This window comes from Bactrocera latifrons, unplaced genomic scaffold (assembly GCF_001853355.1).
Source record: "Bactrocera latifrons isolate USDA-ARS-PBARC rearing strain unplaced genomic scaffold, ASM185335v1 scaffold_63, whole genome shotgun sequence".
Lineage (NCBI taxonomy): Eukaryota > Metazoa > Arthropoda > Insecta > Diptera > Tephritidae > Bactrocera > Bactrocera latifrons.
This window is the reverse complement of record NW_017537301.1, coordinates 1,395,493-1,420,485: the sequence shown is the minus strand read 5'-3', so window position 1 is coordinate 1,420,485 and position 24,993 is coordinate 1,395,493. Positions and strand designations below refer to the sequence as shown.

Sequence of the window (24,993 nt, the reverse complement as noted above, 5' to 3'; positions counted from 1 at the left end):
TAAAATAAAAAAACTAGAGTTTTCCATGGTCAAAACTTTTCAGCATGAAAAATTAAACCGATTTCAATATTAAAATATTTTAAATAAACGTAAAGCATCCCAAAATATTTTCAGTATAATATTTTCAAAGATAAAGTTTTTTCTTTAATCTTTTACACAGCTTGGCAGCATTCTTATTAAATTTATATACATGAATAAAAGAATTATAGACTAGTTATTTCACAATCCGGATTTGTGGGGTCAGTATTTGCACTGGTACTTTCTACGGGCTTCTGCGGAGATTTATTTCTGCGCCGTAAAATGATATAACACAATCTGCAAGCAAAAAATAAAATAAAACAAAATAGTTTATAAGATAAATGAAAAAAAAAAATACAAAAATTTAGTAAAACAGAGAATATCCAAAAAAGGTCACTTACATAAACACCAGCACATTGGGTACATAGAATACTTCGCCAAAGAGAAAGATCGCACCAGGAAAAGTTGCCACAGTTTCTTGATATATGGCACTGAAAATTGGCGGGAATATGAACTGCCCAATTGGCTCACTAATACCAAATATCGAGTACATTTTGCCTATAATTATAGAAATTAAAAAAAATATATATAAAATCTTCGCTCAAATAATTATCTTTAAACACTAACTTAATTCTGCGCCATCAACAATGCTGGAGCTGATAGTTTTGATGGCAATGACACGCAAACTCACGAACATATCAACAACACCAGCAACATAGAAAGACTTCGTATCACTGGCAAAAGCCTGAAATGTATGCAAAATTTAAATTAAAAGGCAGTTATTAAAAAATTAAGAATAATTATGAATTTAACTTACAAAGAGAATTCGTGAAATAACAATTGCTACAGCTGATAATATGCCAATGGTGGGGTCCGAAAATTTCAGCAATTTACTAAGTATAGCGGTCCCAATAAAAGTGCCTAAAAGTGAAAAATAATATTAAAAAAATCTTAAAGTACGAAAAGCCGTAGCATAAAAATAGGGAAACATAGATAGAAGCTAATAACAGTTGACATATACAAGATTTTCAAACCAAAAATATGTACATATATACATTAGAGCGGGTTGATATACAGAGAGCCAAAAAACGGAAAAATCGCATTTGCAGGAAAGGTTGTACGGATAATTCTGAGCAACTTTGGCAAAAAGATTATGGGTCTAAAATCAACGATTTTTAAAGCGAAGGTTTTTAGGGATCTTAAAAATTTGTTCGTCAGTATCAGTGAGATATCCTTTTGAAATTTAGTGTGAATGTGCATTTTGATATTCTATTGATCATTTGTCGCAATCGGTCTGATCGAACAACAATATCAGATATCTTCCATACAAAAATCGCTGACACGAGGCTTTAGATCCATAGTCTCTTAAGCAAAAATGTTAAGAATGATACATAGAACATTTCCCACTTATGCAACTTCATAGAAAAAAAATCGATCCGTTCTAATATTTGTACATATAAAGTATTTTCCACATACCAACTAAAGCTGCCGCAGAAGAAAACGTGAAGAAGAAACTAAAGTCATTTCCATTCCAATTGAGTTTGATAAGTGTATAACGGTACCAATAATCATTTTCGCCTACAAAAGAGTACAAAATATTTCGCTCTCCATTTAAATTTAATAATCAAAGGTTTTGATCTACCTGAAACGGGACCAAGGGTCAAAAAGTAAGCAGTTATAAGTAAAATCAGTAACATTCTTCCGTGGTTCGGACGTTTTACTAATGGAAATTTAAGGCAATCTAAAACCAAAGTTGGATCGAAGAATTCACGAAGAAAGGACCGTCGAGCGGGTGTTGCAGCGTCAGCATTCGATAACTGTGCCGACTTATCTGACGGCTCTAAACGCGAATTTAATTCAAAACTCACATTCTTGACGCGATCCACCTCATCGGTGCCTGTGTGCTCATAAGCCAAATTGTCAGCGCCGACACGTAGCGGTGGTGGACCATGTGCCGGCAATGGTGGCGGGATGTCTTCAGGTGCTTTTTCAACTGTTTTAGGTGCGGGTTGCACCTCTTTTATAAAGAATATTATGTAGAGTATGGCAATAATTTGAAATGATGCGGCCATGCCAAAGGAAACTGTGAGACACAACACAAAAAAGAAAAGAAATTAATGTAATTTTTGTGTTGCAAAACAAAGATTTGTGACTTACATATATAACCAAGTTTCTGAAACAGAAAACCGCTTATTGGTTGGCCAATAAAAGGCACAGCTGTCACGAACATCGCAAAGATACCAAATCTGAAGGGATTGAACAGTAGGATTAGTTTGAAAATGATGGAAAAGGCATGAAAATAATGGAATATATTTATATAAAAATAGTTGAAAATTGTAAATATTACCTAAATATCCGATCTTTCTCAGGTGTCGCTATAGTTATATAACTGTATATAGCCATTAAACAAAACGTGAGTCCGCCGAATAATGCAGGTACGATCGCCTCGCAGTATGCGCCAAACTCCATAGGCAGGGCGTCGAAGAAGATAGCCGAAATTAGCAAACCTTTGGGGAATTCATGGCACAAAAATTTTGTATTTAAATTTTTTAATTTCCATTTAATATATTTTTACATTTATTTGACTATTATAATGCTTTTTTACTATTATAATGATTTTTTTTTTTAATGTGCTTACATGTGAAGGAAAGCAACTCGCCAATAATGGGCATAATCATGCATGGCTTGCGCTTATTGTAACGATCAGACCAGCCACCAGCGAAAAGTAACACAATCAAAGGAAAGATGGCAGCTGTAAATAAGAAAATGTAAAAAATCGTTTGTTAGTCAAATAAACAATTTGTTAAAATATTTTATAACTCTTCGCAGTGATATATTCTCCAAATCATTAAGTATTTTCAAGTACTCTGACATTGCAAATATTACATATCAAAATTATAATCCTCATAAGGCTTATTAGTTGCGATGTAATAGTATATAATTAAGCTTTCTAAAAGGTAAACAGTGTTGATTGGGGTTTAAGCCGCATTTTAATGCCAAGTATATATTTTGATGAGAAAGTTAATCGATTTGAACTTAGTTTCTTAGGAATTATGATAAATAAAAGTTTTTCTTTTTTTCTGTTTTATAGATAACTAGTCATATACAGGATAATGCATTTACTTGACCTGAAATGCGCTTCTATTCCCTGAACAGTGTATATTTAGTTTGCCACGAAGTTTTTAATGCTCAGAAAGAGACGTTGCATATCCTATAAAGTAATCAAGTAGTAATATTAATATATACATAAATGATTAGCGAGCCGAGCTGAGTCGATTTAGTCATGTCTGTATGTATGTGCGTCTGTCTATATACTCTGTGGTCACATTGAAAGGTAAATTTTGTCCATTTCATTTCTTTCAAAGTAATCTCCTCCAGCTGTAATACAATTATGCCAAGGTATTTTCCAGTTATCATAGGAAAATCCTGGAAAAATCCTCCGTCGTGTTGGTACGATAGTAGTTGAAAATGTGGCATAATGATCACGAATAACCAATGCAGTATGAGATGGTGCATTATCGCACTTCCTTGTTCCATAAATTAATTTACTTTTAGAGCAAAAAAAGCGACACGTATCTCAAATACTAATGAATATTTTGGCGTGAAATTTAGCATAGATGTCACTCCCAACTTACAAAAAAACTTACCGATTCGAAAAACACGCGAAGTATAAATCAAAAATTCACCTTTCATTTTGATCACAGTATATGCATAGAGGTCCCCCGTGTTTAAAGATATAAATTAAGTTCTGTAATAGAAAACTTGATAAAATAGTTTGACGAAATTTTACATAACTTAAGTATTGTCCCAGACAACCCCAAATGTTCCGATCAGACCACTATAACATAAAGCTGCCATACAAACTGACCACTCAATATTAGAATAATAATATAGTTCGACGCTTTAAGAAATGTATCAAGCCGAAGTTAATATAAAAAAAAATACAGAAAAGTATTAAATATTAATTTTATTTTATTTTATTTTTTCATTAACATTTGAACTAAAAATAAACTAAATATTGGTCAAACAAAAATTTGCATATAACAGTTAATTCAATAGCTTAATACATATGTATTTACATACATACATGGAGAAATTAAGCTTCGTGATGACTAAACATTTGCATTTGAATTGAATATGCAATTAAAAATGTATGAATGTAATCAATCTCTGAAAACGTTTGAGAATTCGCCGTAATTAAGAATTGTTTCTGTAAAGAACCTGGCAAATCAATTTTTTCGCGACAAGGCTGCATTTTTTAATTAATTGGAATATTCCTTCTTCTATTCAGGCAATTGCAATTAACACTTTCAAATATTTCTCAAAAAAATGTTTAAGGATAAAAATACACATATTTACTTGAAATAATAAAAATTCAAAAATATAAAAAAAAAAACATCCGATACCATGTGATATATTTTTATATAAGTATATGTATATATGTATTACACACTTGCACTCTAGCGATTACCGACTAAATGTGTTCTAATCCAGTTCATTAAACGAATCTATTTAATAGCACCTCCAAATCAATTAAGCAAGAGAATGTTGTAATAAAGTTTTGTGATCATCTTCTAGTAGGAAAATTTCATTCGACGTTTCACTAATTGACATTACCTCACATCGAATATGTTTGTTTCTGAAGATTAACACACACACAAGTACACAAATGTTATAAAACACAGCGTTCAGAACGAATGCTGATTAATCCGTTTGTACAAAAACTAAAAATTCTAATGAAAACAACTTGTTTAATAATCAAACTGTACGCAAGGTAAGTGCTAACGGAACCAGTTTTGAACTATAATTCAAAAATCTCTGAAGTACTGAAGATGAATTGGCAACTATTTGCATGCGTGAAAAAGGCAAATTACGAAATCAAAACAAATGAAAAATCACGTTCCAATAAACAATTAAAGCCTCGATTGACGATGCTGTAAGTGTATTTTTTCTTTAACAGAGATTAACAATTAACATAAACGGCGCAAAATTACTATCTATATTTGGAGTTTACAAGTGCCACTAAGTATCATTAAAAAAAAAAATTAAAAAACGATATTGAAAAATAATAATATATTAGTTATTCAAAAAAAAAGTTATACATAAAACAAGTAAAATTTAATGATGTCTTGGGGATATTATTGTGAAGAATGTTTTACTTTTCTGTTTTGTTCTCTTGTTCCGTCACACACACACACACTTGTATAGAACTTCTGGAGCGTGTTTGCGAAAGGAACTGGTAATACCAGCAATTATTAGATTGGTATTTATATTTTCTGAAATTCAAACACACATTTTTTAGATTTGCATTATGTGTTAAACACGAAATGCAAATACCCGAAACTGGTTCTAAATATTAAATTTTTTGGTATAAGTCCAAATTGATACTCAGCTCAAACAGCAAATGAAGCGTTAATGCAATCAACACACATCATGTGAATCTCAAAATTTTACCATGGAGCCACGAAGCATGAAATGCTATAATAAAACATACACACCAATGGGTGCGCGTTTTCCAGATACATCGGCAGCTAATTTTTGTGCCTCGATTTCAGCTTTGCACACAGTGTAGTTGAAGCCCGACGAACCGATAGAGAGCGCAGCATCTGCTGCTTCTGCGCCGAGCGTTGTGTTTTCAAAATTGAAGTCGTCGCATTCTATGCCCAGCTCGGATTTGTCCAAAGTGGTTTCGCAGACAATTTTATTATAACCCAAATTAACGCGACACGCCTATAAAATCGAAACAACTCCAGTTAAAAGCACAAACCAAAATGAAAGGATCCACTCTTGGTTAGTGTTACCTTGTCGAGCGGGAAATTTTGCATTGCTACTGCATTAAAAACACTAGCCATCAAGTAGAAAAAGAAAAATGGTTCGATCACCAAATATTGTCGATATGTCCATAGCTTTTTTAAATAAACCACCACTCCTTTTGGCTCCGTCTCCGCTTCCGGTGCGGCTTCGGCGGAAATGCCATTCTGTTGCGACATTTCACTTTACGGTGGATACACTTTGCAAATTTTGCACAAATTTATTTTTAGTAAATTCTTGTAATTGCAATTTCTCTATTTTTTATTATTTTTGCACTCTTCAAAACACGTTAGCACATCTCCAGTTAGATGTATGTGAATTATAATAATTGCTGACTAGAATTAAGTATAAGCTTAAACAGAGTAAGCTTCTCGAGTTAGTGACTGCCGATGCTCGCGCCCGTTTAAAAACTAAACAGACTATAAAAATTCGTATATTAAGCACCTTATGGCTATTTGCACTCATGATCATCTCAAGTTTTGCTAAAACTTGTCCAACATGTGTTGCTCTTCTTGGGCTTAAGGCATTTTATAATAACTCTGTTTTGCTTAATCATTAATTTTCTAACAATTGATGAGCATAAACTTTGGGAACTAATTAATACATGTAAACAAATTAATTACAGGTATATTGCTGGTTTGGAGTGAAGTTGTTCTAGAACCCTGTTTTCATTTTACACTTTGATTCAAAGTAAAAAGTATGTACTTTTTTTAACGTTTTCTTTTAGTAATTTCTAATTTTAGACTTGGTGTCAAAACTCACTTTTTTGTTTGCAATATATACCTAAAACTTAATAAAATTAAAAATAATTTTTCTCCGATTTTTAATTTAAAAAAAATTTAAAAAAAATATTTTAAATATATTTATTCTAATAACGTCTGATTATTTGATTTTGTTTGCGATATAATTTAAACTAATTTTTAAACTATCTAAAATGCGTTTTTAAAATTCAAACACGAAAATAACATTTTATATAGAAATTTCAATAATTAAGTCATGGCAACTCTCATCATGATCCGTCATCCGGCCGTCAGCATACCAAAGATGTGCCTATTTATAAGTAGTCGAAATTCTGCAATCGAAAATTAGCAATGCGAATTCATTCTAAATGATTGTAAAAAACCTAATGTAATCACAAAATAGCTAGTAAAGCTTCAAATAAAAGTTTAAAAACTAAATAATACAAGTCAACATATCTTGTTGTGAACAGCTTATCTCAAGTATTATTAATCGATAACATAAGGGTTTCTCTATTTTTAAGGCTTACTTGCACATCACCATCCAATTTAATTTGACATTTTGTACTTGTAAATTTGTTCCGGTTGTTTATTTCTTTACGTCTTTATAAGTACTTTATTTATTTGCTGTGTTATTAGTGAGTAAGCTGAGAAGTAAAAATTAACTTCAACATTCGCAATAATCTAAAAGAGCGCATGAAAATTAACCCAGAGTAACAAATTGCTACCGCAACTAAACTTTTTGTTTTTGCATGGCAACAAAAGAAATTTTCATTTTAATATGAATACTTCGATTTTTGGTAGCTTTTTATGGGAGGCGTTATAGAGATTGAATGAACTACCTAATCTTGCTGTGCAATCGAAAACCGACCATGTTGTCGCGCCGCAGTAAGGAAAAGGCTACCGCTCATAAGGAAGGTGTGGTTGGTAAGTATGTGAAAAAGGAAACACCACCTGAAATACCAGTGATAAATGTCTGGTCATTTGATGAGCAGCGAGCCAAACATAATAAAAAGTCACTGCAGCGTTGTGCAAGCACTTCGCCCAGTTGCGAATTTACCGGCCGTAGTTCTGGTAATTCAAGTCGCAATACTTACTCCTGCGGCAACGACTCACAATTGAATTCGCAACCTGATTATTATCATGCAAGACGCGCACAATCACAATTGCCTCCAACGACAACGACAACGATGCGTTCGGTGTCGCAGGCACATCAGCAACGTTACGGTGTGACCGGCTTTTATGCGCCTACCAATTCCATGTCCTCAACAAACCAACATCCGCATTTCTACTCAAGCAATAATTTAGATATGGCCAGCAATGGACATGGTCATAGCGGTAACAGCAGCAATGCTAGTAACAGCACTAACAACTATGTAAACATTGAGCAAATCGACCGAATGCGACGTCAACAATCATCACCTTTATTGCAGCCAAACAATGCATCGTACGAACAATTTCACAGAAGGCACTCTGCTAATCAAAAACATAGTAACTCTTATGATGGACGTATCCGTGGATTTACAAGCAGTGATACCAATACTACATCAATAGCTGAGGGTATGGATTCCTACAATAATGTACTTCAGATACCACGTGGTGCTACACCAACTCCACCACAACATTATCCAACCAATGCCAGTTATTTAGCCGGCTCTGACTCCTATCCCATATACGAAAATCCCTTTAGAGTTTCTTCCAATACTTCAGGAAGCGTTATCAACAATAATCATACATCAATGAATAATTTCGATAGTCGTTCTACTCAATCAACTGCAGAAGTTCGCTCTGAGTCACCCATTTATAGTAATACCACTCTGGCGGTTTCCAACAATAACTTGCATTCATCATACGATTTAACTGGTGGTACAGCAGCTGCAACTTCTGTTCAATCTTTGTATCATGCACCGTCGAGGCAGCTACACTCACAATCGGTCGGCAAAACAAACAGTACCACAAATGTTTTACAAAAGGTGCCATCACAGCAATCCATAGAAGAAGAGCTACCACTTCCACCCGGCTGGGCAATGCAATATACTCTTCATGGACGCAAGTATTATATTGACCATCACACGCATACAACGCATTGGTCGCATCCGCTAGAGAGGGAAGGTCTACCGGTAGGATGGCGACGTGTTGTTTCGAAAGTTCACGGTACCTACTATGAAAATCAATACACAGGGCAATGCCAAAGACAGCATCCCTGCCTTACCTCATATTATGTATATACTACATCTGCCGAACCACCGAAGGCCATAGGCCCTGAAATGCCAGTTCCTTATACACCGCCAGTACACACACACAATGCGCTAGTACCGGCTAATCCGTATTTGTTAGAAGAGATACCCAAATGGTTGGTGGTATACTCAAATGCCGATTCATCGAAAGACCATATGCTGCAATTCAACATGTTCAGTTTGCAAGATCTTGAGTGCTTCGATGGTATGTTGGTACGTCTGTTCAAGCAAGAGCTCGGCACAATTGTTGGCTTCTACGAACGATATAGGTAAGTGCGAAATACTGCTATGCAGCGTTTATTTGTATATATGTAAACAATTTCTTTTTTTTCATAAATGTTTATCGTTTCGAATTTTTAATTTTTTTTGTTGTTTTTCGGTTCATCAGACGTGCTTTGATTTTGGAAAAGAATCGTCGTGCTGAGCAAGAGCGCTATTTGCAAGAATTACATACACAAGCCACACATCAATAACACTCGTTAAAAGGCAGCTATTTGAATCCTACTTGTGTTTAGTGTGCGCTGTGCTTCTCCAAAACTTAGATACTTGCGCATATAAGGAAACCTTATATCTCTTGAGGTATAATTGGACTGTCTTGTTATGTTGAACTGTGAACTGTTTTCGTATCAACAAACATTTGATAACTTTTAAGTAAAAATTTTATGTTACTGATTTTAAATAATATGTATTTTATTTATATTTACCAATGATTGCGTTCTATAAAATGTTTTTATGATTTGCTCTACTATCATTTTATTTATATATACTCATATCTTTTTCGTTTTAACCTATGTGACTTTTGCAAAAAAAAAAATATAAATATACTTTATACATTTTTTTCAAAGATAAATGTCTTACTTTTTTATATGAGCACATGTAAATATGTATTACTGTTTTTTTTTTTTACCTGCACAGGGCATACTAAGTATTCCGCGAAGTTTGTAACACCCAGAAGGAAGGGTCGGAAACCCTGTAAAGTATATATTATGTAAATGATTTAGCCATGCCCATCTGTCTATAGATAGTTCTATATCTACACTATATATGAAATTTGACACAAATCCTTTTCTGTGTAAGTTGCTGCCCATTTGTAGAGACCGCCAAGTTAAGGCTACTCTAGAGTATAGCTGTCGCTGATTGGTCATAATTAAGTGCAACGTGTTTTTTTGAAAGAATTTTGGCACATATTTTGGTTCAAAGCAGTACTAAAATCTCCAAACAAATTGTTCGGATAGGTTCAAATCAAGTGAAAGATATCTTCACGAAACTTTTCCATTAAATGTCAAAACAAAATAATATTACACAAGCTAACGGCTTTTAACGTGAGGAAATGAAATTTTACAATTGTAAGCGTATTGAAGTGGTATCACGAATATTTACACACTTAGATTTCACAATTGAAATTTGTGTTTACATTTTTCGTCACTTAAGAGATTAAATTCTGAAGTTAATAAAAGATGTTTTAATTTCATAATTTATTAAAAATAAATAATTATTTATAGCTTAAACCCATTATGCATCGTATAAAATATGCACCGAAAAAATCGACTTCCTTGTCAAACTGGAGTAACTTCCACACAATTGTATTTAATATACTGTTAAATGACAAAATTCCCTGACATTGACCTCAAATTTGTACCGAAACTCCTACTATACTATACACATGGCTATAGTTCAACAATATTAAAACGAGCCTTTTTCTGAATCTTCCGTTATGTAGTTACATTCATTTCAATGTAAAAAAAACTCTGTTTTAAGCATTTTATTTAATTAATAACTATAAGAAATGTACATTTACAGAATGTAATGAATTATCATATAATTTTGAAAAAAATTGAATTCACTTGATCCCAAATATATTATTAAGATAGATGAATACAGGTTGTGATCAATGAACTACTTTTAATTCTGATTTTTGACGAAATGGCGGCTTCCTAAAAGAAAAAGTTGTTCTCGTTTGTTGTTTTGTGAAAACTTTTTCAAACTGGCTTAAAGTATTGAAATTTTTATAAAAATCGTATTCCTTCGAGGGTCAAGTGGAAATTTCAAGCCCCTGGATGCAGCCGTTTTGGAGCATTTTCAACGCCGATTCTGAAAACAGCATTTCGCAAAAAAACCGAAAAAGTTTCAGGATCCCTTAATATATACATATATACTATATATATACTATGTACAAATATTCAAAAAACAAGTGATACACGTAAAAGGTGTCGCAAATAATTGGAGAATATTAATATTTATTTAAAAACTTCATTTTGACCAAAGGTTATTTTATAATTTAAGTACAATTAAAAATGAAAACATAAAATCAGTTTTTGTAACCCGTTAAAAATGTTTACTTCGTTTAAAGATAATTTAAAATACATACATACATATATGAACGTACTTATATATATAGAGCGATGAGTTACTGCAAACATATATCTGTCACTCATATCATTGGATGAATGATAACAATCTACTTTGTATTAAAGTACATACATACAAACTATGCAGATATAGTTCTAATCAGATGTAGTTTTGGCTTACCTATGCTCTTGGCTGCGCTTTATAATCGGTTATCAGCTCAACAAATCGCTATAAATATAAATTCTTAGCTGTGGCGCATGCATTGAGCACTCTGAGCTGAGTGTACTGTATTGCCCGATTTAAAGTTTTCAACGCTCATGAGTTTGCATTTCAGTGTTTGAATAAGAGGCGGTCTCCTCTTGTTACAGACTGAATGCGCCGTTATTAGTCGCGATATAAACGTCGAAGTGATCGGACTCATATTTACTCAGTGACTTGCGTTTCAAACACCATATCGGCATCGACACACGTGTGACGATAAATCATTTTTCGCTAAGTTGCAAAATTTATTTAAGCGTTATTCTCTACTGAGGGCTTATAGAACTGAACAACTCTACGCTAATAAATATTAAAGTAAAAAGTTAAAACTCGATTTTTGAATATTTGAATAATTAAACATTTCGGCTTTACCTTATTAGCACAATTCAAACAATAGTCTGGTATGTTTGTTTTCATTTAGGTTTAACGTATGTTATGTATTTGTTGTTATCAAAAGCGTATCTTATTATTTCCTGTGGCTATGAGGAGTCGAGTCAGTACAGCAAAAGAAATTCCGATAAGTTTGACAAGTGTTTTTTCTTGTCGATTTTTGTGTTTTTTTTTTTTTATATGTGTATATAAAATATTTATTGCTTTTACGTGCCGTGGCGCAAGCTTTTGGCGATTGGCACAAAAAAGTAATGATTTTATGTCGTATTGCTTATTATAACAATTAATTAATGACATTCGCGAGCCAGCAAATTTCAGATTGAATATACAATTTTTGAAAAGAAAGTGATTATAAATATTTATAAATATCAACTTATATGTATATAGAGATTGGTATATTATTATGCAGCTTATTTATACAAAGTTAACCGTTCATTCACACTCCGCCGGTGATAAAAGCATGAATAAGCGTTCTAATATGAGGATCAAAATGTAAAAATAAACCAAAAATGGTGTATTATATGTATACGACGCTTACATGCACGTATTCATATGTACATCGTAGATCCATTAGTATGGAAAATACCCTTGGGTTTTTTACTTTTTTAACTATTTAACTGCCGATATTCCGTTCAGTGGTCGGTAGATATACCAGTATTAAGGTTCAACCTTTGAATGCTTACAATTTGAAATAAGTTAGTTAGTGCTTAGTTCACTTTATGCGTTTAGTTCCCTGGATATTAATTATCCGATTACAGTTCCATTGATTTAAAATTTTAATTGCGTACAACTCGCTCCTTAAAGCTAATCCGTTAAAATTCTATTAAATATTTTAAAACAAATCCTGCTTACAAGATCTTGCCAATGAACATTTTAAGATTTTATTCTGCTGTAATAAACGACAAAAGCGTGAAAAGTGAACTTTTAATTTATACTTCGCCTGTTTTTCGAATCGGTAAATTTTTTTCTGTTGGTAGTACTGTTAGTGACATCTATGCTAAAGTTTGATTAGAAATACGAAAAGACTTTTTCGACTACCCAATATAATGTTCTAAAAATATTTCTTCTTCTCCAATTGCTTAATACCTAAAAATTCTACGGTAACGTGTCAGTGGAACAAATTCAAAGCTGTATTATTATGTAAAAGTTTTCCATTTATGAAAGAAAAAATTTTTTAAGAAAAGTAATTATTTATTTTGCGGTATATAATTTAATTATTTTGTTAGTTAAAACATTTGTTTTTTTTTTTAATTCTTTAGATTATTGCAAAATACTCTAACATGTATCCTAACCACACTTTGGTTATAAAAATGTGCATAGAACCGACTAAGTATGTAAATAGTTATAAACACTTTATACAAGTGTCTGACGTTAACTGATAATTGATAAGACAATTGAACTGTTAAAATGAATGATTTTCTTCGTGAAATTGACGATAATAATGTAGAACAGTTATTCATACTTGAGGGGTTTTCATATATTTGTTTAATTAATAAATTACCGAAAATTAGTGTACTTAACTATTTCAGAAAAACTTAAATTGTATACCCTAAACTACGTATATAAATGATCAATGTGTCGACTTATTAATGCATCTCTGTCTGCCAAAAAATCCAACAAGTCTCTCAGATATAACATACTCCTACTATCTTTGAGATATTAATCTGAAATTTTCCTCAAGAAACTGCTGTCAGACCATTATAGGATTTAGCACAAACTTATTGATCAAAATAAAGGTAGAGATTTTCATAAAATATTTTTTTTTTAAACGTTCGATTATTTTATTATAGTTGCTTTAAGAAATGCACCTGTGAAGAATTAGCAAGTTAACGTTTTTTCTTGTTCTTTAAAAAGATGGATCGAATTTACAAATTATAATGATTTAAACTGACATAACCACGCGTTTTTATGGGGATACAGTTCCTAAAAACGCAAAATGTACATATTAATTCTATTCAAGAGAGATATATACTAAAAATTACGGCTCTTTAACGCTCTAAGTATATTTTTTTGGTACTAACACTTCATATAAGAGTATATCAGATAACATATCGTCGCCTAGAGTACATACTTTAAATAAAATCGAAAAATCGAATGCACAGTTATAATAAAAAAAAACTAAGTTTGTAATTTTGAACATAAGATGACGTCGGTGTAGACGTTAAAAACATAATAACGGTCTATATAAAATGATTTCCCAAATAAACTTGTAACTATTTTTACCATAATTTTAACCGAATGACTTATAGTACATACGTATTAAAGTCATTAATCACGAAGCTAAAATTTCCAAAATGCCCAATAACATATGGTACAAAACAATGTGTTCCCCACACTTACAGCGCCTATACCTCTTATACCACCACTGTTTCCTAATTAGTTTACAAAAAAACACACACTTTACTGTTGTGAAATTAAGCTTGTAGTAGTTTTTAATAAACAGTTTTTATTAACGGCTTTTCTTAACGAAAACAATAAATTTGATCGAAGAATTTGTACACTTGGTATCTTTTAACTATATTTTAAGACTTAGTATTAATAAAAATATTTATTTAGAAAGAGACTACAATTAATCTCCGAGAGCTCCTCTTAAAAAATGCATTTCGGGGTGACCACTATATCTCTGAACTGGATCCTATGAAATTAGAAAACCAAACAGATTTCGTTAAAGTGAAATATAATAATTAATCGAAAGAATAAGCAAAATAATTTTTTTTGACAAAATAGCGGTTTCTTAAAAAAAAAGATTTTTTAAAAAAAATGTCGGTCTTAAATTGTTTATAAAAAAGTGTTATTGTTTGAACAAAAAGTATTGAATTTTACTCTTTTTCCGACAGTTTTTCGTAGAAAAAAAATAGAAAGATTTCAACAAAATAAGCTTCCGTAGCGCGATAGCGAATGACGTTAAAAATATTATCACAAATTGAGAACTAGATTTCTTCAAAACTTCTTTCTTTGAGAGTGGCAACCGCTGTGAGAAAAACGCTTTTAAAGATTGTTTCTCTGAGTTCTCCACTCTGTACCCTTTCTACAAGAAACGCTGTATCGACCTAATAATTTTAATTTCGATTTTAATCGATTTTTCGAAAATTTTGCATTGAGACGATCCCTTAAAGGTTGGAATACACTTTACATAGCACACTGAAATGCTTTTTCACATTTACTTGTAACTTCGAAAATATTCACCGGAACGATATAAAATGTTCTGTGTGTATTCTTAAATATATATGTACATTAAGAAAATACCTGAAAAAAATCGATTTTTTTTAAATTCTAACTGTATATAACGCTTTAAAAGATATATTAAAAAAAACTTCTATATTAAAAACAACTTTTTTTAGATTGAATATTAGTTAATTCACCTTTTCTCCGACATTTCAACGCTTTTACCAAAGCAGAGTATAAAATATGTATTTGTTTTTTGAATCTAGTTATTTTATTGAATATCATACAAACCGAATTATTTACATGTGTACTATATGTAATACATAAACATGTCAAAAGCTAGTTAATTTTTACTACAATTGTAAAGTTTATTTCTAGTTCACTGTAAACTAAATAAATATGCAGGTACTTAAAACTGCTCAAATAATAATAACAAGTTGAGCGTTATACTTATTTTATTTATGTGCATTGCTGTAAAGAACCCCTGAACAACAGATGTAACCTAAGAAAATTACAAAATTGCACTTTCATTGAGCGTGAAGCTGCAAGTGAGTGGATAAATTGGTTGGTCCACAATTAGTTGAATCACGGCATTGAAATAAAGTGTTTATTTATTTAAAAAAAAGTCTCGGAATATGTATGATATCAGCGTAGAGAATTACCCAGAGCCATGGCTGGTGGGTTTTAAAATTACAAAAATATTAATTAAAATATTGTGTTACTTAATAACTTGGTGCCCCAGAGCAGGTTTACCGTTATGAGGTAATTTTCACACGTACTTGCGTCATATCTAACTCACAAACCACGCAATGCAATGAATTGCTCTTATCAAAATATGTGACTTGTTCTTACATTCCAAAAAGACCTTACGAAAGTGTTACTTTGTTTAAGAGTTATGTTCAAAATTAACATAATTCCGATAGATTTGAACTGCACAATTCTTCTTTCATTTAAATTTAAGGAGCTGTTTGCTTTTTGCTAATTTCTTGTGCCCGTGCATTTTCTATTTTGTGTGTCCATAGGTTAGTAATATATAGTATTTTCTATGATTAAGCTTTTTATGATTGTTTATTTGCTTAACTTTTTAAACCGGCTCATGAATATAGACGCTTAGACACAGGTGTTTTCCAAAGCTACCGAGCACTATATATTGTAGATGCATGCACACTTATGTATGTACATGGGTGCGTTTGTAAACCAGAACGTAAAACCTAAACTGTAGCGATTCATTGCCAAGAGCGAGGTTTATCAATTAGACTTATTAACCACTTTTCAACTACGTGCAAACATATTCACAATCCACTCGTATATATGTACACACGCGAAAAGCCATAAAGTTCAACTACCATAAATTTAATACAAGTCACTAATTGCTTTCCAAAGTTAAGGTAAGCCAAAACGAACGTTTTAATATGCATTTTTTTCAACACGATTGCGTTAGCAATATGTAATTTGAAGAAAATTTCGCAAAGTGTTTAATAACGCTAATTTCGATAAACTCTAATGATGCCTCAAAAGCTGGGCCTACTTTCTACGTGCGTTTGCCAGTTTCATAAATATGATCTAAAATAAAAAACCTATGTCATATTTATACCTAGGACAGGGTATATTAACCCTTAATAGTCTGATTTACGAAAGTGATTTATTTTTAATATTACTGTGTTTGCTTGAGGGTCAAGATGATGAGAAAAATAGCTTTAAAAAATCACAAAATTTATTTTACATATTTATTTAGAAAAAAACACAGATATATGTATGTACCTATACATGAAATAATGCGAAACATTGATTGTTTTTATTATCGCATCAGAATTGATACTCACAAAAATGGCACTAATAGTAAAACATGAACTCGCAAAAAATAAATATCTCATAGAAAAAATGAAATATTCACTTACCTCAAAAGTATTTATATTCTTCAGAAAACGAAAATATATCAAATTTGTATTCAACAAAACTTTTAGTAAAATGTGTTTACTTGTTCACTTTGCCGTGCAAGTAATATGTCATAGATAAAACAATAATGACATTTGATTTTTTTTTTTTTAATTTCGTTGGAAAAAATACGTACAGTCGACCTTTAAAAAAAACTAATAGTAATGCGAACACTCGGTTCAAAAGATTGGTATCAAAATTAATACTCTAGGCTATTAAGGGTTAAGTTTACAACGAACGCAACTTGCATATCGATTTAATAGCACTATAAAATCATTCTAATCAAGCTATACGAAAAATGTATGTGAAATGTCAATTTAATAGCCGTTGTTATCAGCTACGTGGCTTGGATGAGTTTTATTAGTTGCTTGCATACTTAATAAAGTTACTAGTGAATATGAGGGATGAACATAGCACCTAAGTTGAACACGCGTAAATTTAATAATAATACTAACCTAAGAGAAATGTCAAACATCAAAATATATTCAAATTTTCTTACTTAAGTGTAAGTAATAATTTTTCATAATAATTTAGTATCTCAAATCATTCTAATGTTTTAGGAATTATTATTAGCGTTTATGTAGTATAGACAGTATAAGTTTTGAATATGAATTTAGATTCTTAAATATGTATTTGACAGCTGTCAAACAATATAAAAAGTTAACCGTAGAAACTCATATATAACTACATATATATTTACAAAAAGATTAGCTGGAAGAATTGTCATCAAACAGTAGGAGAATCAAACATTATGTTACAACGATTCTCCATTCGATTATTCGATTTGAAGTCAGCCTGAAGTAATGCAAAAAACTACCAGTCCCAGCACAAAATATGGGAATTCCATATTACGATTACGTCAAATAAACGTCAATTTCAATCGTAGTTGTTACTCATGCACCTTCATTCGTCTACTACCAAAATAATAATGCCTAGAATTGCTAATTACTGACAGAATTCACGTTACTGACCTTTACTTAGAAAAGTAAATAAGCCATCTATGCCATATGAACATAAATACCAACACATGTACTACATAATACATAAATACAATGTGTACAAGTGCATACATATGTACGTACTTGCCCAATTAGCCCGTATAGACAATGGCACATTGTTGACAAACAGCGATTAAAATTTCACTGGCGCAATTAATCAGCATTTGGCCATTCCAATAAACACTAATATGATAATTTTAGCACGTTTGGTCTCGTTTTCATTCAATAAATGGACGTCGCGGTTATCACGTTTTAAAGGTTCGTAGCTGGTGTGCGTATGTATGTATAGAAATATTGACGTTCACAAGGGTGGTTGAATAAAGTTAATTTTATTTTTATTTCGGAAGGGCATTTTTCGATTATTTTTGAATTTAAAAAAATTGGGGAATTACATACATATGTCCTTGAGTTGTAACATTTTCCAAACGGCGTATCATCAATGATTAAATCACTTAAACATTCGTGAAATATTTCACGATCTAGTGCCACAAGTAACCTAACTTTGTCCATGAAGCGTTGATAAGTGATTTTTAGGTTATAACCTCCCAAGAAATGTTAAGGGGTTACATGGGTTTACGTATTTCAAAATATCGATTTTTTTATTGTATTATTAAATCCTACAACAACTATAGAATATTGTCCTAATAGTTTTAGCTTCGGAGTAACAGCCTTGAGAGCTTGTGCGCTGGAGGCTAGTTAGGCTAAGTGCGTCATCTTTAAACGCGTTTATCTCGATACTGTTCTTTTGAAGTCACTTGGCAAGATTTCTCGAGAACTACTCAACCGATCTTCATGAAATTTTACACAACTCTTTGAGATGCAATTCTTAAAGACAAAGGATTTTTTCGATTACAACTATTTGAAAAAACGTCGGAAAATTTTTTCCGAAATTTTCAATCTTATTATAAAAATGTCTACCAGAAATCAATTTTTAGTTTTTTTTTACCTTTGTCCAAGTTGAATCCTCTAATCTTGCCACGCGGGCGTATCTTTTTCCCAAAGGGGTTACCGGAAATCGCGGCGCATTGGCTGAGTTTAAAATATTCTCTTCAAAAACTTTAAGAATTTTTTCGTTAATAGTGTATTTTTGTAACAATAAAAATTTTTTTTTTGAAAAAAGGCTGTTTTTTACCCGACAAAACCCATGTAGCCCTTTAACCACTGCACAGGCCGGAAGTTTACAATTACTACACGACTATTTCCACTATTTTAAAATATAATATATGTCTTGACGTGGACCCGGTTGAAAGCTAAAAAGCAGTTAGCCCCTGCTAAGCACTCCTCAACCTATTAAATACATATGAATATATTATACCTGAAAAAACACAACCGAAATATTTTACCCGCCGACCACGATCTTCTCAACAGAACTGGCAAGTGGAAAGCAGAACGCGTATTCATTGAATAGAACTTCCTTTGGAAAATTGAATGAAGCAACGAATGACGCCGGCTTGACTTTAATGCTTTACCTACAGTTATGCCGCAAAATCTCCGATAACCGTACTCCGCCAGTCTTACCACGATGCTTTGACTCTGCACTCCCACAAAACATAATACTTACACTTATTTTGTACATCGTCTTCCGATGAATTGAAACGGCTCAATCTCGTCTTGTAATTACTAAACAATTTGTTCAACCAATCTTTAGTAGTAAAGATACATATGAGGGTATAAGTACATATGCATGTACAAATGTGAACTATATATCTTTATTAGGGCAATCAATAAATGCACTTTCATAAATTCATAAGTATATGAACAATCCACACGCACTTTGCTCGAATTAATTGATTCAATTGCGTGGAATTTCCGCACTTAGCTTGAAGTAGTAAAGGAAATTGTTAAAAATAAACATACGCACACATACACATGATCTGATTGCATTCCTTAAATGTTGTTTCATATACCAACCAAATACTTTATATAATTGCATATTGTATGAAAGTGTTGACAAGAAAATTGAAAATTTATATGAATGTTGTTGTAGTAAGTTCTCAGAAAAACAACAAAAAATTAAATAATAATATGAAATCATTAACAATTAATTAATCAGCGAGAGAGTATTTACAAGTTATATGAAGCACCAAAACTAAACAAAAAACATAGTATGTAAGTATGTCCATGTTTGCATTCTATAAATATGTATGAATGAAAACAATTACATGCAAGTGTAGTGATACCGAAATGTTGATAATTTTTACTATAATAATTGATATTTGAAACAAGAATAAAAGGTAACTGCAAAAATAAAATTAGATTGCATCGGAACTATAACAGCTTCCACAAATCCATACAAAATCTATATATTGATCGGACAGTTTGTACGGCAGCTATATGCAACAGTGGTCAGATCGGAGCAATATATTCGGAAATTGTACCTTTGATCAAAATCCTTATCAAAACTCGTGAAGATATCTTATCAAAAAAAGACCATACAAAAATTTTATAATTATTGTTCAGTTTGTCTGGTAGCTGTAGTTGTCCGAAAACGGCGATTCCAACAAAGGAGCAATTTATTGGGGAGAAAACAACGTGTGCGAAATTTCGAATCGATATCTCAAAAACTGAGATCTAGTTTCAGTTTATATTAAAACGGACAAATGGACATGGTTAAATACTTTGCTCGTCACGCCGATCACTTATACAGAGAATCCCGATTAACTAATTTTGAATGCTTAAACATCGTGACTTGAATCAGCTGATGTATTCCCCGAAGAAATTTGCAATTTATTTGTGAATTACTTTTTTACATCATTACTTTTCAATTTTTATTAATATTTTAATACTTTTATTTATTTCAGAAAATTCGTGTAATAAAATGAAGAAATCTACTGGTATCTACAGTATACCTCGGTATACGAATTCATTAATATTTGTGATATCAATAATAGGTGAGTTAGCGAATTGTATACTTCATTGTACTTCATAATTACTAATTGATTCGTCGAACTTCCAGTAGCTTTATTCACACAAACAGCCGCAGATGAACGATTCACACAAAGCTCTAACCGAAGCGGGTTAACAGTATCCACACATGATCTCACAATTATAGTAAAAAACACAAAAACATTTGACGTTCTACTCAGGTGAGTCTCAACAGAATATACTATATAAAGTAAATATGCAAGCATTCACAGGGTGAGGTAATAGTAATTAAAAAATGTAATCAACTAGTCCAATCGCAACAAGCGAGTTGAAATTGATCCGCTCTTACGACGGTAGTTTCCACCAATTTTTACATCTTACAGGGATCCATTGGAACAAGACGTTTTTGTCCAATTGGTAAAACAGCATGAGACTTTAGTAGAATTGGATCCTAACTACTTCACAATCAGTGCATCGAATCCACAAAATAGAACAATTAGCGTTCGAGGACTCCAACTTGGACACCTAGAAGTTACAGCGACGAGCGTACCGGACGAGTCCTGGATGTACGTGTGCGCAGAATGTACTCACTTTTTTATTATAATGTACTCATACAATTTTTTATGCAGTGTTGACGATTTATTTGTACGCATTACTGTTGCAAAGTCGGAGCCGATTATTTACACATCAATCGTATTCGGTTGGATTTATTTTGTGGCCTGGTCCATTTCGTTCTACCCGCAGATTTTCATTAATTTGAGACGAAAATCTGTAGTTGGATTAAATTTTGATTTTCTAGCGCTCAACATTGTTGGATTTACACTATATAGTGTTTTCAATTGTGGCCTCTATTGGGTACCCAGCATACAGGAGGAATATGCCAGTCGACATCCACGTGGTATGAATCCAGTTTTATTGAATGATGTAGTATTTGGTTTACATGCGATGTTTGCCACAGCCATTACAATTATCCAGTGCTTTTTATTTGAGGTAAGGCTTGGTGAACCATAACACAAACTTAAATACTTATTATAAACTTAAAAATGAACTTTAATTAGCGCAGTAATTAAGCGCTGAACAATGTATATTAAGGAAGTTTATAACACCCTGAAAGAAACGTCGGCGACCCTATAATGTAAATGTAAAGACCGGGGACAGAATATGATTGTAGTGAATTGTTGGAAAAAAATCTGCAAAACGATGTTACAGAGCGCCATGTCCTCCTGATAACCCCTGGTCCAAGAGAAGTTGTTAAACTGAGTCGATCTGTCTATGTCATGTGAAGTATGTCCTCTAGTTTTGAGATATCAGTTTAAACTATTCCACACGTCCTTTTCTCCCCAATGAACAGCCCTCATAGCTGTCATGCAATCTGATCGGTCAAAATAAAATTTTGGCATGGAAAACATTTTTATAAGACAAGAGATCTTTCCGAAAGTGATTGACCAAGAACAAATTGTTCGTATTAAAAACTATAGCATATAACTGTATGTAAGATTTTTTCATTTGCAAAGATAGCTCCACCAAATTTTACATAAATGTCCACAATATTGTCCGAAGAAATGCTACAATCCCTTAAGAAATTGTTTAGATCGAAACACTAAAGCATATACTTAGCTCTCATTTAAATTGACCGAAGTTCACATTTTTTCTTGTATTATTTTATATTTATATGGTGTTATTATTACAGCGCGCCGAACAAAGAGTCTCCAAAATCGCGTCTGGTATATTAACCGCAATCGCGATAATTGTTTTGGTTACATTGATTCTAGCCATTACTGGTGTTGTGCAGTGGCTGGATTTTCTATACTACTGCAGTTACATTAAATTGGCAATGATCATCAAATATGTGCCCCAGGTTAGCTAAAAAAAAAACAACAAAAACGCATTACATATGCCTTCTCAATAAAAACGCCATGTCTGACATTAATTATTGAATATTACAACATTTTTATAACTTGAACGTCTGCAGGCACTGATGAACTATCGCCGCAAGAGCACTACTGGCTGGAGTATTGGTAATATTCTGTTGGATTTCACTGGTGGTTTGCTCAGCATGTTGCAGATGATCTTGAACGCGTACAATTACAGTAATTTGTTTTCATTTTTATTCACCTAAAAAAACTTATATTCTACTTCAATGTTTGCAGACGATTGGGTGTCAATTTTCGGTTCAGTGACGAAATTCGGCATGGGTCTATTCTCCGTGCTCTTCGATGTGTTGTTTATTCTTCAACACTATGTGTTTTACAGGTTGGTTCCAAAAACTTTAAAGTATATTTATTAAGCACCTTCGTAGTGTTGGCCACACATTATTCATCCATCAAAATTAACATAAATAACATGTAAACGCATTCATGATATCAAAAAAGCATAGACAAACTAATAAATCAAAGTTTGGTCAAGGCAAAAGTTCAATATTTTTTTTTAAATTACAAAGCCAACTGAACACACTCAGCTTCATCAATACCATACTACATACACACACACACATTGAAGCACCTGCATACTCATACCTTTATAAATGTATGTATATATGCACATAACCATATACATAATTGACGTATTCATAAACTGCACTTGCTTTGTTGCTCGATATTCTATATAAAATGCACAATTTTTGTTTTTAGGCACTCCCAGCAGCTTTCCATCTCTACGACTACTAACGCCACAGAAGTGGTTACTGACAAAGCTGACGAGCAGCCGCACTATTAGTTTTACTTTTTATGTTTTATTATTATTGTTTTAGTTTTTGTTTTTAATATTTATTTTGTTAAGGCTTGTTAAGCACTCATGTATAAATGTGTATACTCGCACACTTTTCTTGTACTTAAGATTTATATATGTATGTATGTGTGTACAAATAAAAGTACACAATTGAGTACTTTTAAGGACATCCCGAATTGTAAATACACTTTTATTTCAAACTTTCAATTGAAAATTATTTTATTACTTTTCAAGAAATTCTGAGAGTTAACTTACTAGAAATTCTAAACGAAATCTATAAAAAAAATTCGTTTCCGGAATTGGCTAGGTATAAATAAGAGTGGAACAACAAACCAAAGTACTCATACTTTTAATTTTGAACACCCGTTTTAATAAAATACTTAATTCTTTGTTTAAAAGTATTGAAAAGTGGCTAGTTTTATTTAAAACTTGTAAAGAATCACGAACTTAGCAACAATAACAACATATGTATTTACTAAAATTCATTTCAAAGATAATTTAATTAAAAACTAAATCACAGTCTTGTACCAACTAATTAAAATACATAAATTAAATTTTAATACAACAAATTGGAATTTAGTCAACTTCTTCGACTGTTGGTCCACCATAATTACCACCGCCAAAACCACCAGATTGTTGTCCGCAATTACCAGGTTGTTGGGCAGCACCTCCTGCTTGTTGATGCATCTTTGTCATAATTGGACTACATATTTTCGTTAGCTCCTCCAATTTATACTCGAACTCCTCCTTTTCGGCGGTGGTATTACTGTCAAGCCACTTAATCGTCTCTTTACACTTCTCCAGTACTCGATCCTTATCTGATTGACTTAATTTGCTTCCCGCTTCGTCAGCTGYTTGTTTTACACCAAACACATAACTTTCAAGTTGATTGCGGGCAGTTATTCGTTGACGGTGTTTATCATCTTCCTCGGCATATTTTTCCGCTTCATTTACCATGCGATCGATGTCTGCTTGTGAAAGTCGTCCCTTATCGTTCTTTATGGTTATATTCTTAGCATTGCCGGTGCTCATTTCCTTTGCCGTCACATTTAAAATTCCATTAGCATCCAAATCAAAAGTTACATCTACTTTGGGTACTCCTCGCGGAGCTGGTGGAATCCCAGTTAAATTGAATGTGCCCAGCAAATTGTTGTCTTTAGTCATGGCACGTTCACCTTCAAACACCTGAATGGTAACAGCTGGTTGGTTATCTGCATATGTCGTGAAGGTTTTTGACTGTTTGCATGGAATACGACTGTTCCGCTCAATCAATTTGGTCATCACTCCACCCGCGGTCTCAATTCCAAGTGATAATGGTGCCACGTCAACCAAGAGGACATCTTGAATTGCACTGCTCTTATCACCACTCAGAATGGCTGCTTGAATTGCTGCACCGTATGCTACCGCCTCATCTGGATTGATAGAAAGGTTTAAAGTCTTTCCACCGAAGAATGTTTGTAGCAAGTTTTGGACTTTAGGAATTCGAGTTGAACCACCAACAAG

At 32.5% G+C, this 24,993-nt stretch overlaps 4 protein-coding genes across 6 annotated transcripts in view; 2 read left to right on the top strand and 2 right to left on the bottom strand.

Annotated features, from left to right (window-relative positions):
* Positions 1 to 163: 163 nt before the first annotated feature.
* LOC108975237 lies at positions 164 to 6,219 on the bottom strand. The gene is made up of 11 exons (XM_018943587.1): positions 5,820 to 6,219; positions 5,517 to 5,748; positions 2,657 to 2,770; positions 2,366 to 2,525; positions 2,176 to 2,264; positions 1,661 to 2,101; positions 1,495 to 1,596; positions 836 to 939; positions 646 to 763; positions 420 to 576; positions 164 to 315 (listed from the first exon to the last, which is right to left on the bottom strand). Exons 1-11 carry the CDS (start codon positions 6,006 to 6,008, stop codon positions 204 to 206), a joined length of 1,818 nt encoding a protein of 605 aa, XP_018799132.1. The 5' UTR covers positions 6,009 to 6,219; the 3' UTR covers positions 164 to 203.
* Positions 6,220 to 7,148: 929 nt separating this feature from the next.
* Positions 7,149 to 9,514, top strand: LOC108975230 (scaffold protein salvador). The gene is made up of 3 exons (XM_018943578.1): positions 7,149 to 7,204; positions 7,371 to 9,072; positions 9,192 to 9,514. The coding sequence occupies exons 2-3, from the start codon at positions 7,400 to 7,402 to the stop codon at positions 9,274 to 9,276; spliced, it is 1,758 nt and encodes a 585-aa protein (XP_018799123.1). The 5' UTR covers positions 7,149 to 7,204; positions 7,371 to 7,399; the 3' UTR covers positions 9,277 to 9,514.
* Positions 9,515 to 11,440: 1,926 nt separating this feature from the next.
* LOC108975253 (cystinosin homolog) lies at positions 11,441 to 23,891 on the top strand. 3 transcript variants are annotated; one of them, XM_018943608.1, is made up of 10 exons: positions 11,441 to 11,809; positions 15,510 to 15,517; positions 20,695 to 20,789; positions 20,855 to 20,984; positions 21,147 to 21,329; positions 21,393 to 21,753; positions 22,454 to 22,621; positions 22,736 to 22,853; positions 22,914 to 23,016; positions 23,394 to 23,891. In XM_018943608.1, exons 3-10 carry the CDS (start codon positions 20,717 to 20,719, stop codon positions 23,476 to 23,478), a joined length of 1,221 nt encoding a protein of 406 aa, XP_018799153.1. In that variant the 5' UTR covers positions 11,441 to 11,809; positions 15,510 to 15,517; positions 20,695 to 20,716; the 3' UTR covers positions 23,479 to 23,891. The 3 variants fall into 3 exon arrangements, with proteins under 3 accessions (XP_018799153.1, XP_018799154.1, XP_018799152.1); XM_018943609.1 differs by lacking the exon at positions 15,510 to 15,517 and having other exon boundaries at positions 11,441 to 11,811; positions 20,700 to 20,789; positions 20,858 to 20,984; XM_018943607.1 differs by lacking the exon at positions 15,510 to 15,517 and having other exon boundaries at positions 11,441 to 11,811; positions 20,700 to 20,789.
* Positions 23,892 to 23,985: 94 nt separating this feature from the next.
* LOC108975252 (heat shock protein 68-like) overlaps positions 23,986 to 24,993 on the bottom strand; it is a gene marked incomplete in the record, with an annotated part of 11,785 nt that continues 10,777 nt past the window's right edge. Inside the window, 1 exon segment of the mRNA XM_018943606.1 lies at positions 23,986 to 24,714. Within this exon segment, the coding sequence (XP_018799151.1) occupies positions 24,067 to 24,714 (648 nt within the window).